Below are 16,274 nucleotides of genomic sequence, written 5' to 3'. Positions count from 1 at the left end.
CAAATGTGTTACACATAGTTACCATTACCTTTAAGGTAAGGAAATAGAAGCCCAATAGAACAGATGACTTGCCTCAGGTCACAGCTGAGGCCTAAAATTAAATTCAGGTATGGCAGTCTTGGGCTGGAGGGCTGGAGCGATAGCACAGCGGTTGGGCTTTCACCTTTCACTCAGCCAACCCGTGTTTGATTCCTCTGCCCTTCTCAGAGAGCCTGGCAAGTTACCGAGAGTATGGAGCCCGCACGGCAGAGCCTGGCAAGCTACCCGTGCGTATTGGATATGCCAAAAACCGTAACAATAAGTATCTCAATGAGAGACGTTTCTAGTGCCCGCTCGCACAAATCGATGAGCAACGGGATGACAGTGACAGTGACAGTGATGGCAGTCTTTGCCTAGTGCTCAGTTAGTTGCTTTAGGGGCATAATCTTCCTAGGCAAATATCCTTAGTCACAGCTCAAGCCTCCCCTTTTCATCCTCAAAGATGCTCAAAGCTTCCCAAACTCTAACCCAGATCACCTGTGACACAAGTATGCTCCCTAAGTCGCCACCCCAGGCCCTGGAGGCTTCCAATCTTTACCTTCAAATGCCCGAGCAGCATCTACGAGGTGGGACCAATCTAAACCCGTGGCCGTGTCCGGGAGGGGCATCAGGCCAGGCTCTGCGCACTTGGACTTATCCGATAAGGACCCATCGGAGAACCAGAACTCATCTAAACAGAAACAAAACCAGAGTGTCAGTCAGATCGCAGCACAGAGTGCTGGTTGACCCCTAAAGGGGTCCAGGGAAATTCTTATCAACACACTCCTTTACCCAATGACAAAGGAAACATCATGCTTCAGTGACCCCAAAGCACACAGGCATAGCTTGGCTGGAAGGTGGTTGAGAACTGCACAATTCCCAAAGCACAGTAATGGAACCCCACACAAGTTTTCTTCCAGATTAGGGTTCTCTTCACTAGTTAAGTGTCTAACTGAAGGCAGAATCAATTGTTATTTTCTTCAGGAGTTACTTTCCTCAACTCCCAGAAAGAGGTTTCCAGGCTTTTACTGTAAAAACAATTGAGTACAATCTTACTCTATGCTGATAGCTTAAATACAAGGAGTACTGAAGAACAGGATTATTTAAATTGAATTCCACAAATTCAAGATGCCGATTCTGATACCAATTTATTACAAAAACAAAAACAAAAACAAAGCAAAAAAAAAAAAAAGACTCCAAGGCTGATGTTTTCATTATTTACAGGCAAGAAAGGGAGGGAACAAAAATTTATATGCTAAACACAAAAATGGTTGGACCACTTCCCACTTCTTTGGCTCAGTAAGCTGTCTCCATCACTGGGTAAAACAGAAATCTCTTGCCCTCTGTTCTGAATGTTTAGTAGTTTGGTAGTTCTCTGTGCAAATGGGCCTTTGGCATCTCTTTTTCTCTGATATTCTCTCGTCACAGTAGTCACAGCCTTTACGTCATTAATGATAGTAGTTGTTAAGTACTCACTATGCATCTGGGGACAAACCTTCAAAAGGACTCAACTGGACTTTCTCTAGCATGCCTTCTCTGAGTCTCCCGAAACACTGCATGCAGCTGCTTGTGAGCACATCTGACTAATTAGACCAATCAAAATAATGACCACCTGGCTATCTTAGCCTGCAATTAAGTAAAGTAAGGGACATAATTAACCAAATGCACCTGTAATTTTTGTTCCCACATCCTTGTGAGTAGCTGTGAAACCCTGGCATCTGGACTTAGAGCGCTATTTGTAACGTCGCCTGAAAGAACACTTGTGCGTATTCTTTCTCCACACCTTGGCCTGCACTTTTTAGCAGCAGACCTCTCACAGCTCTGTCAATCAAGCTACCTTATTTCTAACTTTGTTAGGTATGGTAAATATTCTACTAACTTATCCCCAACTTTCATTTTTTTTGGGGGGGGAGGGAATGAGGTTTGGACCACACCTGGTAGTGTTCCAGAGCTACTCCTAGCTCTGTGCTCAGGTGTTGCTCCCAGCATTTCTTAGACATCGAACTGGGGGTGAACCTATGCGAGGCCTTAACCCTTAAACTATTGCTGATTCCCTCCTCCTACCTTTTTTTTTTTTGGCTTTTTGGGTCATACCTGATGATGCTCAGGGGTTACTCCTGGCTCTGCATTCAGGAATTACCACTGGCGGTGCTCAGGGGATCATATGGTTGCTGGGGATTGAACCTGGGTTGGCCACGTTCAAAGCAAGTGCCCTGCTCATTGTACTATCACTTCAGACCCCTGACCTCCACTTTGAAGAGCACCAGGAATGGATATTTGGCAGCTGCCTGTGCAGCACTCTCCATTCACACCACCATTCCTGCACAGTTCACCACATGCTACGTGCACTGCTGCTGCCCAGGGGGCAAGTAAGGAGCTCCTAACCGCAGAGCTGAGGGGCTGGGAAGAGAACGGTCATGCAATCCAGGTCCCTCTCCTTTCTTGAAGGAGGTGTCTACTGAGCAGAGGCTGGGCTGAAGCCCTCCGTATGCCCCTGTTTTAGCCAGAAGTTTAAAGTTTAACTCCCAAGAAGGAAGGTAAGGAAGTGCAGACACTTCACTTGCCTCCCAAACACCTGGCTGGAAGCAGATTTCCAGCACTAGTTCAGAGAAAATTCAGAGAGATTATGTGAATCCTGGGTAGCAGTTATTTCTGCCACTGATTCCGAGGTGACAGGGTTCTTCATGACATAGGGATACAGAGTCTCCCCTCTGTGAAGGGTGGTAAACTCAGTCCGGCTAGGAGTGGGGCTCACGCAGGCACTTCCCTGACCTTGTCCAAGATGTGAAACACCAAAATGTAAATTTGTCCACATAAATAAGTTACTTGTACAAGAAGTGTGCTGTTAGTCATGATTTAGTTTCTCTACATTTTCTTTGCTTTATAAAGATAGGATCTGTCACAGGTGCTTCTGGATTTTTAAAGCTTGACATTAGGTCTTGGATGCAAAGTCTCCTACCCCCGCACCAGGCTTTCTACATGGGGGCCCCTTGAAGGTGGGTGGGCTGAGTTTCCCTCCCCGCCCCAAGTAGAGCCCTGGCAGCTGAAAACCTCCGGAACCCACCACAGCCATGCTCAAGGCAACTCTACACACACTCGGATGAGCCTCATGTATGAAGGAACCGGCATAGGAACACAGACATGCGGGACCTGCGGCTGAGATCTCCAAGTCTGCTCGGATCGGGACTGGACCTCTTCCACCCAGACCCCCAATTTTCCAGTAGCTTGGCAGTCACACCCACAAACTGCCCCTGGTGCCATGTAATACAATCAGTGGCCAAGATCCAGAGACTTATCTAAAACAAAGCTCCCGGAAGCGTTCGGCTGCTTTGCAGCCAACATGACCTCTTATAGTCTAGCCCATTGATGTCCCTAAAGCAGCACACATATGTTTGATTTTAACATACTTGCTTGTATTCTTTGATATACATTTTCCATCCTTCTTGGAGAGCCCGGTAAGCTACCAAGAGTATCTCGCCCACACGGAAAAGCCTAGCAAGCTCCCTGTGGCATATTCAATATGCCAAATATTGTAACAATAACAGGTCTCATTCCTCTGACCCTGAAAGAGCCTCCAATTGTTGGGAAAGATGAATAAGGAGAGGCTGCTAAAATCTCAGGGCTGGGATGAATGGAGAGTTACTGGTTCCCGCTCAAGCAAATCCATGAACAATGGGATGACAGTGATATAGTGATACACTTAGGCCTTAGGCCTTAAATATACTTTCAGTGAACTTTTCTTCCCTCAAGCTCCAGACAGCAATTACCTTATTCCAACAGAAGTCAGAAAATGAGTCAATAAGAAGCAAACATGGATAAACACAATGAAAACGGGAGTTTTCAGGCAGTTTATTTGGTAATAAGGGCTAACTTGGAAGATGCAGCCCAGGGCAGTGTCTTTTGTACCCTGTCTTTGTTGCAGCCAGAGCTGTCAGCTGATAGAGCCACCTTCCCCAAATACTCACAGAGTATTGGCCATCATAGTCTGGGTTAAGATTAAAGCTGTAACCATTCCCGAGGACTCTGACATTCTGTAACGGGGCAGGGATAACTGAACCTCTGCATATATTTGAACCTCAGTGAAGAGGAAGCTGGTGCCCCGAGGGAGAGGGTTCTCAAGAGGCTCCAGACACACAGGCCAACCAGGCCCTGCACACAACTAAGGCAGGGGCTCTAATGAGTCTACAACTTGGGAAATTTTAGGATATAATTAAAATTTTTTTAATTTTATAAAGCAGTTCACAATATTTGATTACATTTAATATTCAAACACCAATTGCACCACCATTACACCTTCCCACCACCGTATTTTGGGTGTTTCCCAAACCTTGTCCCAAAGCAGAACCGAAATAACATAATATTTCCCTCTAAGGTTGGAGAACTCAACCACTGCCATGCTCACAGCTGCTCTCCACACAGACAGACAGAGCCTCACCCACGAGTGAACCCCTCAGAAAACCCAGGTATGCGGAAGCTTGTGACTGAGAACTTTGGGTTCAACAGGACTGGGAACGGAAATCCTCTGCCCGTACCCCCCGTATCCGACAACTCAGCAGTCACACCCATAAGCCACCCCTGGCTGGCGCCAAATAACCTCATCATCGGCCACCATCCAGATCGCATGTCCTTTTCTCCTGGAAGGGAGCATAACATGAAGCTCGCCATAACCATGCTGCTGCATCAGGCTGTTTCACTCAGGGCACCCTAGAGAGAGGTAGGTGAGACCCTTCCCTGCTCCAAGGGACCCAGCCCCAGCAGCCGAAAACCTCCAGAACTCAACTGCCGCCATGCTCACAGCCACTCTCCACATGCTCCGGCAGAGCCTCACCCACAGGTGAACCTTTTCCTGGATTCAAAGTAGGTGTAAGTTTTACAAATAAAGGTGAGCCAGGCATCCTCTATCTTCTTCCAAAGGTTCTGGAAAAGCAGGAAGCAAGACAAAGAAATACATCCTGCAATATTTTTTGTTACAGTTTCCCTTCCTCCTCCATAGTGAATTAAACTTTCTTTGATGCTACAGAAACGGCACTGATGACCGTCAGCTTGGAAGACATCTCCTTCTCTCTCCAAGAGACAGTTACCTTAGAAAAATAACCTCTCCTCCCTCTGATAGGATGTCTTTATTAAGTGACTACTGTATGCCCAATAATGGTGGGTAAGACAGAGAGGGTCTGTGTACTCACCAACTCTCCATGGAGAGTGACAGGAAAAGAGATAAACAACAAATGAACATAAGCAATCCCGTGGTGACAAGGCATTGAAAGAAAATAATCCAGGGCACTGTGACCGTGGAGAATGATGAGATGTATGTGGAAGCCCTACTGAGCAACAGTAAGAGGAAGCTGCCTTTAAATCTGTCCCAGTGAACAGATCCTGGCTGGAGTCTGTGGTCGTCTCCTTCAATAAAGAGCCACCTAAATTCTCCTTTAGCACAATAAAAATCAGTTTTCCTCTGGAAAAATTCTAAAACTGGGGTGGGGGTGGGGGAAATTTCAAAATTTTTGAATTTTGTCTAAGGCTGCCAACCACAAGCAATCCTTTATAATACTTTTGCCTGTCTTTAGGGTGCTACTGCCAGTATCTAAGGCAGGGCTTCTTAAACTTTTTCCACTCGTGACAGCTTTCACTTAAAAAAAATGCAACATGGGCAAGAACAGACAGAAACACTTCGAATTATGTATTCAATTTTAAATGAGCTTCCAGTTTGGGAGATCAGGGTATACTTCTAGCTCTGTACTCAGTAATCACTCCTGGAGTAGCTCAGGGACTATGTGGTATGCTGGGGATTAAATCTGAGTAGGCTACACACTAAGCAAGCACCCTATCTACTGTACTGTCTCTCTGGCCCCTGAATTAGTTTTTGACAGTTACTATTTCAGAAACCTTTCACCCAAGTTTATGTTCTCCCCACCCTCACATCAGTTTCTTGACCCCATAAGGGGTTGTGACCCACAGTTTAAGAACAAGCACAGTAGGAACTTTACTAAACATCTTTGATATCCCAGGAGTCATCCAGAGCTCTAGCAGTCCTGAGAAATCTGACAATGTACATGACAAGGTTCCTCCATTGAGTAGCCCAGTGCAGAGGTGCACACACCTCTTGGTGCTGTCCAGCTTGCATTTGGATATGTGGATATGCTGTCCCTTGTGTCTGTAGTATGTACAACAGCATTTCTTCCTGTGTTTCACAGAGGGGCGAAAAGGGACCACTTGTCTTAGCTCATCAGCACCTGTTACTTCAAACTTACTTCTCCAAGCCCAAGTTAGCTCAGGCGCACACTACTCTTTTGGCCAATTCCAGAAAGATAGCCACTTGTGGGATCTGACAGGAAGCTAGTGTCCAGGTCTTGCTGCCCAGAGTTGGAGACTGAGCAGGATATGGATCTTGTGGTGTCTTGTGTATTTAATCTGAAGTCCTTGAGGTCATCCTTCCCAAGTCTGACTTTATTGTGATAAATGCCTTCCTGACCACATTTCCTGATGGTCAGATAGCTGAGGTTGGACAATTACTCTCAGAAACTATGCCTGCTTATCAAAAGATTGAGTAGGAATGTTTCATACTCCTGAATGAGTCAGAAGCCTGCATCTGACTGCCTCATCTACCATCTGCAATGCCAGTGGTGCCAGGTTTACACCTGTGGGTTTCTGGTTCTTTTTTTATTTTTTTGATTGCTTAAAAAAAAATTTAATTGTTAAACAAAAATTTAAATCCAGACACAAACATGCTTAACTATTAGTATTTTATCTAGCTAATACCTATTTAATAATTATTAAATTATTCCCATTATCACTTAGCACCCATTTATAATAGCATTATTTAAAAAATTTTTTTATTAGAGAATCACTGTGATGTACAGTTACAAACTTATGAACTTTTGTGTTTGCATTTCAGTCATACAGTGATCGTTTATCCATCCCTCCACCAGTGCCCATTCACCTCCACCAATGATCCCAGTATCCCTCTTACCACCCCCACCCCATTCCCCACCAACCCACCCTGCCTCTGCGGCAGGGCATTCCCCTTTGTTCTCTCTCCTTTTGGGTGTTGTAGTTTGCAATAGACGTATTGAGTGGCCTTCATGTTCGGTCTATAGTCAACTTTCAGCTCACATCTTCCAACCCGAATGGGTCCTTCCAACAGGTTTCTGGTTCTTACCACTAGGTCACACTACTCCCCACCCCACTGAGTCTACACTGGGCATCTAAAGCATTTTGTCTGAATTAACAAAGAAAATACAGATCTCTTTTATTCTACAACTCCATAACATTCCCCACAGCTTCTGCTGTCTGGACCTACACGGTAGTTCCCAGGGGGACAGTGTTACTCTGAGGGTCCAGGTGCTGTGGTTCAATGACTGAGCCTAGTGATGTGGATTCCAGGATGCTGGGGTAATCAGGGCCACACCCAGAACATACCAGGGTTACAACCAGTGGCATTTTGGGGACCATGAAGTACCAGGGATTTAGCCTGGGTATTTACATGCCAGGCTTAGCCTTTTGAGCAATCTCCCTGGTCCCATTAAAAAAATATTTTTTGAAGTACTGGGATTTACAATCTGTTAGTCATACTTTTCATGTTTACATCATTTCAACATGATACCCACCAACAGAGAGCCCATTTCCCTCCAAACTTGTTCCCATTTTTTTTTTATGTGCAGTGACATACTTTGTAAAGTATCAAGGTCAAGACTATAGCACTTATATGTGTAAGTTAATAATGTTTTATTCTACCAAAGTTTAATAATTCTTTTTAGTCCATATTCATAGGTGCATTTCTACAATTTTGATCCTCATGCCATAGAAAAATCAGGAATTCTGGGGTCGAAACAATAGTATATCATGTAGGATGTTTACCTGGCACGCAGCCGATCCAGGTTTGATCCCTGGCATCCTATGTGGTTCCCCAAGGACTGCCAAGAGTAACCCCTGAGCATCACTGCTTGTGACCAAGAAATAAAGAAGAAAGAGGAGGAAGAGGAGGAGCAGGAGGAGGAGGGGTAGGAGAGGAGGAGGAGGAGGAAAATCAGGATTTCTTTTTAAACTTGTCACTGGTGTCAGAGTGCTGTATCCATGAAAAGGATAAGTAACAACATTTTAAATACCAGTACCATAATAAAAATGATTAAAGAAAATTTGTTATCAGTCTGCAAATGGTTGGTACTGCACTGAATGAAGTCAGGTACACAGATATTTGAAGAGGGATGCTATAAAAGCATTTCCATATCAAAGGTTATTTGGCCTAAGAACAGGGTATCCAAGTTTCCCCCTCAAACTGGGCTACTAAAAAATTATATTCTGAAATACACCAATGATAAAAACAAAGGTCCTAACTGCAATGCAGACACATTTCAGAGTTACTATCAGTTGCTAGTTCAGGTCAAATTTTTACACTCTGAGTTGAAGACATAATGATATAACACATTTCGGTGACTTCACAAGAAACATCTATAAATCATGACATGAATCACATCCCCAAACTGGATTTGTTAAGTATCTGTCTCACAAGGTAGGATTAAGTTCCTGGCATCAAGAGAAGATAGGTTCTGAAACAGGTTCAAACTTTTAAAAACTGAAAAAATATATCTGAGCAAGAAGGCTGTGATACATGCTGAAAAGGTACAGTGATAAGGTTTGCCAATATTCACTATAAATAAATGGGTAATAGACCTGTTTTCCATGGCATCTTTACTCCAAATTATGAATAATATCAGAATGAGTGACTATTAGTGAAAGGTTCTCTCTTACAAGATCAGATGCTGGGGTCTGAGACACTACAAGGGATTGAGGTGCATGCAAAGGATCTGAGAGGACTGCCTATAGTGGTTCCTAGAGGCTCAGAGCCAGAGTGAGCCTTGAGCAATGCCAAGTGTGGACCATCCCACCCCTCCAAAAAAGTTCCTATGAAATCCCTGGAACTACTTCAAACTATCAAAAAATCAGATGCATCCTGAAAGTGTGCATTTTAAAATGTGAAAGAATTTCTATACTGTCTCTCCCTGCCCCCCACCCCCCAACTTTAGTCCCTGCTTCTTTTCAACCATCTAATCCTAGAAGACTCAACAGTGTTAACTTCTATTCACTTCACTGTAATTCAGCTGAATCTCTGAGAACCAACCAGGTAACCTCAAACTTCCCTCATCCGTCTCACCAATATCTGCCACATCTCACTATCCACATTTCTACTTCTTTCTAGTTGTTCTGTCAGAATGAAATAACACCTTTCCGCTGAAATCATCTTTCTGCTGAAAGATCAGTAACTGCAGGAGCAAAGGTTGACTAACATGTATCTTGAGTAGATACAGAAGTAACAATCATGTCAGTGAGTGGGGAGTCAATGGTCCCAGGGATTAGCATCATCTAAAGAGCAGTTGGAGCTGTACCTCTGTGTGGGCAGGGGGAGGAAATCGGATTCTTGGAGAGGAAAACACATCAATATAAACTGCTTCCAGTTCCTCTATTTCCACTTTGTCACTTTACATATCAAATCTCCATAACTCTTACTGAGTCTTTTTTTAAGTAAATAAACTAGAGGAGGCTTCATCAGAGAATATCAAACAGCAAGGCCACTCACACTGCTTTTCCTGGAGAAGTGAATAATGAATATAAGTGAGGTTGTTATTTATTTCAGTAATGAATAAAAGGTGTCTCCAGCCTAATTCCAAACTGCACCTATAGACTTTAAACATATCAAAAAAACCCCACAATTTTTCAGTTGGTGAAAAATTATGGATAACAGTTATCCATCAGACAACAGTTTATTCATCAGACAACAGTTTAGTCAGGACTAAATAGTTTAGCCAGGACTAGAAAGAATAAGCTCTATAAGCCATCAAAAGAGAGAAAGGAACTATAAGTGTATATTAAAAAGTAAAAGAAGCTAATCTGAAAAGGGTACATACTATATTGTACAAAACTGTAGAGATGGTAGAAGGACCAGTGGTTGCCAGTGGCGAAGAGGATGGAAGGATGAATAGGTAGAAAATGGAGAAATTTTAGAAAAGTGAAATATTTTGTTTGATACTATAATTATGGATTCCTGTTAGTATACATTTGTTCAAGCTCATACAATGTGTACCGCTAGAAATGAGTCCTAATGTAAGTAAAGGACTTTGGATGACAATGAGTGCCGCAAGGTAAGTACTGGATTCTAGAAACAGTCCAACTCTGGTGGGAGGAAGTTGTGCAGGTGTTTGTAAATCTCTAAAACTACTGAACTATTTTTATTTTTTTTAAAAGTGAAACTTGATACTAAAATACTAAAAAACAGAAATCCAAACCCGTGCGGCTGCTAGTGTGGCCTCTCGACCTCATATCTCTTCATTCTCGGCAATGGAAAACAAATTATCAAATGCTTTCTTTTCAGCAGGTCGACTTTAGGGGGAGAAACTCCAAATCAATAATAGTGAGTTTTTTGTTGAAATATTGAATGTAATCAAAGTAAAGTGAAAGTAAAGTAAAATTTACCAGTTACACATGCGGGGTGGGGGGCTAGGAAGGTGGGGGGGAGGGGGAGGTATACTGTGATTCTTGGTGGTGGAATATGTGCACTGGTGAAGGTATGGGTGTTTGAGCATTGTTTAACTGAGACTTAAACCTGAAAGCTTTCTAACTTTCTACATGGTGATTCAATAAAAGAATAAATTTAAAAAAAAACAACAACAACAGTGAAACATAAAAAAAAAAGTGGAACTTGGTTTGGGGAGATAACTCAAAGGGCTGAAGCACATGCCCAAGCACACTCTGGCTCTATCCTGATCCCTGGTTCTCTCCCATGGTACAGTCCTGGTACAATGCAGCACCACATCCTGGGCCCAAGCACTGAGCCACTGGGAGAGCCTACTGCCCCCTGAGCACGGCTTGGGAGGTCCCCCAACCATGAAAAATAAAAAGATCAAGTTAAAAGAGAAACGCACCATTGTACACCGAAGAAAATAAAAGGTAGAATATGAGAACTATATTAATACTTATGCCATGGATTTTAGAATCCCACTTTGAGCATTTATTTTATTTTGGGTGGGGGAGCACACTGGGTAGTGCTCAGGGTTTACTCCTGGCTCTGCACGAAGGGATCACTCCTGGCAGGGTTCAGAGAACCATATGTGGTTCTGGGGATCAAACTGGCTTGGCCATGTGCAAGGCAAGTGTCCTACGTGCTGTACTTTGTCGCCAACACATACAACTTTGAGCATTTTAAACAAATTAAAAAAAAAATTGCTAAGACAATACAGTTTTACTGCCATTACCAAAGCTTTTAGTAGAGCTGGATTAGCTACAGAAACGAAAACACTGGAAGAAATATCAGAGCACTAGTATATATCTGACTTTTTCCACGGTTACAAAGAAGTCTAAAGATTTCCTCAATTTAGACAAATAAACCCTTTAAACAGAATGATATTGCGTTACTTAAAGAAACCAAGAACTTCATAAAACAAGGCTCTTTTTCAATTATATTTAACATTAGAAACATTATTAGAACAGTCATTCCATTATTAGAACATTAATTGAAGTCTGGGACTTCAATATGCATTATAAAGTTCAAATCAGTTCTAAAGATAATGCTTTATGTGAAGGAAATTAAAAATAATGACAACAAATATATTTCTGATGAAACACTCATTTTTCCCATTATAATAGAAATTAATTATGAAAAAAAGAAAATAAAACTAGTCCCTCCCCTCAACAAATCACCAAATCACCACCACTGTTAATAATGAACTGACACCATAAAGATCAAAGAATTGGGGCTGGAGCAATAGCACAGCGGGTAGGGCCTTTGCCTTGCAGGAGGCCAACCCTGGTTCAATTCCCAGCATTCCATAGGGTCCCCCAAGCACTGCTAGGAGTAATTTGTGAGTGTAGAGCCAGGAGTAACCCCTGAGCACCACTGGGTGTGACTCAAAAAGAAAAAAAAATCAAAGACTTGAGTATTTGAAGAAAAATATCATCTAAAATTATCTAGAGAACTTTTGATCATTGGTTAGAGTTAACTCGAACCAGGGACTCTGAGTGATGGGCACAGGACAGGTTATACTGCCTGGGGGGAGAGCGGATCTGAGAGCAGGTTTCCTGATGGACCTCTACTCCCTGTTCTTTCACAGGTATTGAACATTGAGAAGAACAGGAAACACAGAAGCGGGAAAAAAAAAGCTTTCCTCCTTGCTTAGTCAGTGCCCACAGGAAAAGCTACCTAGTGCCACTTTTTTTTTTCTTTTTGGGTCATACCCGGAGATGATCAGGAATTACTCCTGGCTTTGCACTCAGAAATTACTCCTGGCAGTGCTCGGGGGACCATATGGGATGCTGGGAATCGAACCCAAGTCGGCTGTGTGCAAGGCAAATGCTCAATCTACTACCAATCCAGCCCCCCTAGTGCTTTCTTTATTGTCTATTTTCTATTGAAAGATCTAAGAGTTGAGAGCATGGTGCAAACAGATACTATAGCTGAGAAGTGACATCACACTGCTATTTGACCTGATAAGAATGTTTATCACAGGAGTTTCAACTAAAAACAAAACAAAACAAACAGTCTTTGCTTTTTAAAAATGTTCACTCTGGGCCAGGAAGAGTACAGGGGTTATGCACTTGCCTTGCACATGGCTAACCCAGGTTCAATCCACAGAACCCCATGTGGTTCCCCCAAGAACTTCGAGAAATGATCTCTGAGCACAGAGCTAGGACTAAGCACAGTTGGGTGTGCCATCCTGCCTGCCAAAAATGTTTATTATAAGATTTTTATCACTATCACTGTCACTGTCATCCCATTGCTCATCTATTTGTTCGAGCGGGCACCAGTAACGTCTCTCATTGAGAAACTTATTGTTACTGTTTTGGCATATTCAAAAATTCACAAGAATAGAAAAAAGAAAAAAAATCACCATGAAAGTAATGTATATTTTTAAAAATATTTGAAGACAAAGTACTGGAGCAATAGCACAGTGGGTAGGGTGTTTGCTTTGCATACAGCAGACCCAGGTTCAATTCCTCCATCCCTCTCAGAGAGCCCGGCAAGCTACTGAGAATATCCCGCCCGCATGGCAGAGCCTGGAAGCTCCCCGTGGTGTATTCTATACGCCAAGAACAGTAACAACAAGTCTCACGATGGAGATGTTACTGATGCCCGCTTGAGCAAATCGATGAGCAACTGGACAACAGTGCTATAGTGAAGACCAAAAAAAAAAATTTGTAAAATAATAGCCCCTCCCCAAGTAGCTATTTCTGTAGGAAACCATCTGAGGAGCACACTGAGACATTCATGGTCCATGATCCGTCACTTTTAGGCCCCACTTACTTCTCAGGCTCCCCATGCTGGGGGCAGGGTGGGTGCGGGGCGGCAGTGTGCTGTGGTAGGGCGGGGTGGTGCTGAACAGAATGTCGTTGGGCAGGGCTTGGTCAAGCATCGAACTTCGGGAGCTGCCAAAAGATGATCCTCTCCGATTGCTGCATATGCTCTCGTCAGAGAAGGTGCGATACAGAGACCTTCTTGGAGACAGGTTTCCATAGAAGGAAAACTAAGGGTTCGGACACAGGGATGGGGAGAAGGGAGGAAACAGATATTGACAAACCGGAGGCATGTCATTTATTTGGCAGAATGCAATAGGCTCACTACCACTGTTTCTCTGGGTTGCCCTAAGCAGGCATAAAGCTTGGGAACACTAAATCAGGCCAACGCACCAGGGCTGCTATGCAGTTATTGGATTTGAATGTTTTCCTTCTTTGACATTCTCTGAAATATTATCACGAATTAGACATGCATAGCTTTATTAATTCTGAAATGTTAGATGGAAACTTCATAACCTTCAAACAGTAAGAACTCTAGAAATCTAGAAGGTTGCCATTTCATGCGACAGTTATTCAAAGCCACACACAGTGCCAGCTTGATTTTAATTTGAAATGACTACATTTTAATATCAGGCAATTTCTGTGTGAATCAACTGCATGTGAGGTTCAATCGAATCTAAATAAAGTAATACTCTTTCAAACACGGCAGTTTTTAAGGTTATACAAATAGGTTCAAGATAATGGCGCCAGGTCAATAAACCCATATGAAAGTATCACCAACAAAAGTTTATGCAACTATTGTCAGGAGTAATTCCTGAGTGCATGAACTAGGAGTAACCCCTGAGCATCGCCAGGTGTGATCCAAAAAGCAAAAAATAAATAAATAGTGCACAAAAGTTTATGCAACTGCTGGACACTGAGTCAAAGTGATCAATCCACCAGATTTAAAAGAGTCATTAAAATTATTGTGAATTACATCATAGGTAGGGTAAGGAAAACTTTAATAAGGAAACAAGTACACAAATATTCAAAATTAAAATGATATATATAAAAAAACCTTAATTTTCAATTATTCTGTGTACTGAGCACTAGGCCTTCGATATAAACAATACTGAAAAGCCAGAATGGTCACATCAAACAAATGCAAAAATGTCTATTTACATTTGTGAACGCAGGAGAGGTCTAAAAATATTTCTATTGTATGTGTTCCTTCCATTTTGTCTAGTCTGTCCAACTGATGAATTGTTACTGGAATGTGTGTGAACTACAAAGTCAAATTTACACCATGAAACAGAAGGTGATTCATCTTAGAAGGAAAAAAAAAACCAACACATGTCAAAGAAAAGCTGACTCCTATTAAAAGAAAAGCTATTTGCACTTTCTGAACAATGGTCTTTGTCCAGGTTTATACAGTACCATATACCTGATTTGATACATGTTGAAAAAATAGACTCATTATGACTGAGTCCTGGGATTCCCTCCACACATGAGAGCAGGTTCTTCAGAACATGATTACAGGCACATTAGATTAAAGCGGCTTTTAGGTAGCATCTAATTAGAGTGTTATTCTAAGAACACAATTAGGTTAATTGCAGTATTGTTTTATTATAGGGAAGCCAGAACACAATGATTTTCTGTTTACCCTGATCACATCAACATGGAAATGCCTAATTTTCTTTCTTTTTAGTGGACACGAGAGCACACTGGGTAAAAAGGGAAAGTTTTAGATTCTATTCCTGGCTCCACCAAATATTTATATGAATGTCAAATTTCAATATTTGGGGCCTCAGTTAAACTTGCAAAAAGTGAAGATGAGGCTAAATTACTTCTTTGTCCCTCTTAATATTTTCCATTATTTAACAAGCTGGTCTAAAAGAGTAATCAAAATGAAGCTAGTATTAATAAAATCCCAAGAAACTGAGCACTGAGAATGATGACACATGGCCTCCATTATTGAATGTACTGCCTAGTTTCATACAAGTGCAAGTGTCATCCTCTCTCAAGATGCTCGACAGAGAGTGCAATGTCCTTTCCATCTCTGGAATATAATGAAGTCTAGGGAGGACAGCATGGAGCAAAATAGGATTCCCCTCCACAGCCGGTGGTAGAATTTTAATGACTACTATATCTGATCATCTGTTATGTGAAGGTACCCTGTTATGTGAAGGCTCTGCCGCTGTTATTTTGTATCTTTGCTGAACCTTTGTTCTCTAATTTCAGGGAAAAAATGGGCCAAGAGGTTAAGTCATGCACGCCAAGTTGTACAGCTGTAGTCCTTGGAGCTGGGGTTTTATGCCAGATTCACCTGATTCCTTAGATCTATTCATGCACAAAGAGTTGCCCTTCGTCCCCTCTCCCAGGCCACTTTAGTGAAGACTGAAAAGAGCCAGTTGTGCATGAGGAATCTGGGTCACGAGAGAAAAATGCCTGCACGGTACTCTGGGAACCGTCCTGCGTCTGCAATTCTTTCTTTAGTATTTTTGGTAACTTCAAAGTCTGGCAACAGTTGCTTACCTTTCTTTTCCCCTCTTCAGCTAAGGGGCTGTCAGGAAGCATCAGTTTCAGAAAATCTTCTTTTGACAGAACATGCTGAGTTTCTGAGACAGTGTCTCCCACGACAGTCTGATGCTGTGCTGCCATGGGCATGAGATCCATTTCACTATAGAGCCTGTCACAGAAACCAAAAAGAAAATTCAGGCGTGGTTTGAACTGGTTTATTTTGTATATGTATTTTGGGGGGGTTCCTCCTATGTGGGTGAACTGGAGGCGAAGGACCCTCTTGGTATTCTTGGTCAAAGTGGCTGGTAGCTAAAGGCAAGGTTGCAAGGAGGCGGTGTTGCTGGGGTCCCGCAGTGTCAAGGATTACTCTGGGACCTTCTGGGGTGCTGGGGACCTTCAGGGCCATGCTGCTGGTACTCAGGATTCCAAGACACCTAGTGATGCTTAGCGGACTAGGTAAGGATCAAATCAGGGTCCAG

General features: G+C 42.6%; 1 protein-coding gene across 6 annotated transcripts in view; it reads right to left on the bottom strand.

Moving 5' to 3' along the window:
- The window catches only part of SIPA1L2 (signal induced proliferation associated 1 like 2), a 268,964-nt gene that overhangs the window by 20,687 nt on the left and 232,003 nt on the right, over positions 1-16,274 (bottom strand). For 4 of the 6 annotated variants that reach the window (XM_055146847.1, XM_055146849.1, XM_004620318.2 and 1 more), the window contains 3 exons: positions 15,811-15,964; positions 13,307-13,526; positions 578-709 (listed from right to left, as the gene is read on the bottom strand). In XM_055146847.1, the coding sequence (XP_055002822.1) occupies positions 578-709; positions 13,307-13,526; positions 15,811-15,964 (506 nt within the window). The remainder of the gene's footprint in view (positions 1-577; positions 710-13,306; positions 13,527-15,810; positions 15,965-16,274) is intronic. The other 2 variants (XM_055146850.1, XM_055146851.1) reach the window with 1 other exon arrangement.

The sequence above is a fragment of the Sorex araneus genome, chromosome 9 (genome assembly GCF_027595985.1).
Source record: "Sorex araneus isolate mSorAra2 chromosome 9, mSorAra2.pri, whole genome shotgun sequence".
NCBI lineage: Eukaryota > Metazoa > Chordata > Mammalia > Eulipotyphla > Soricidae > Sorex > Sorex araneus.
The sequence above is the reverse complement of the archived record's forward strand: the minus strand, read 5'-3'. Positions and strand labels throughout refer to the sequence as shown.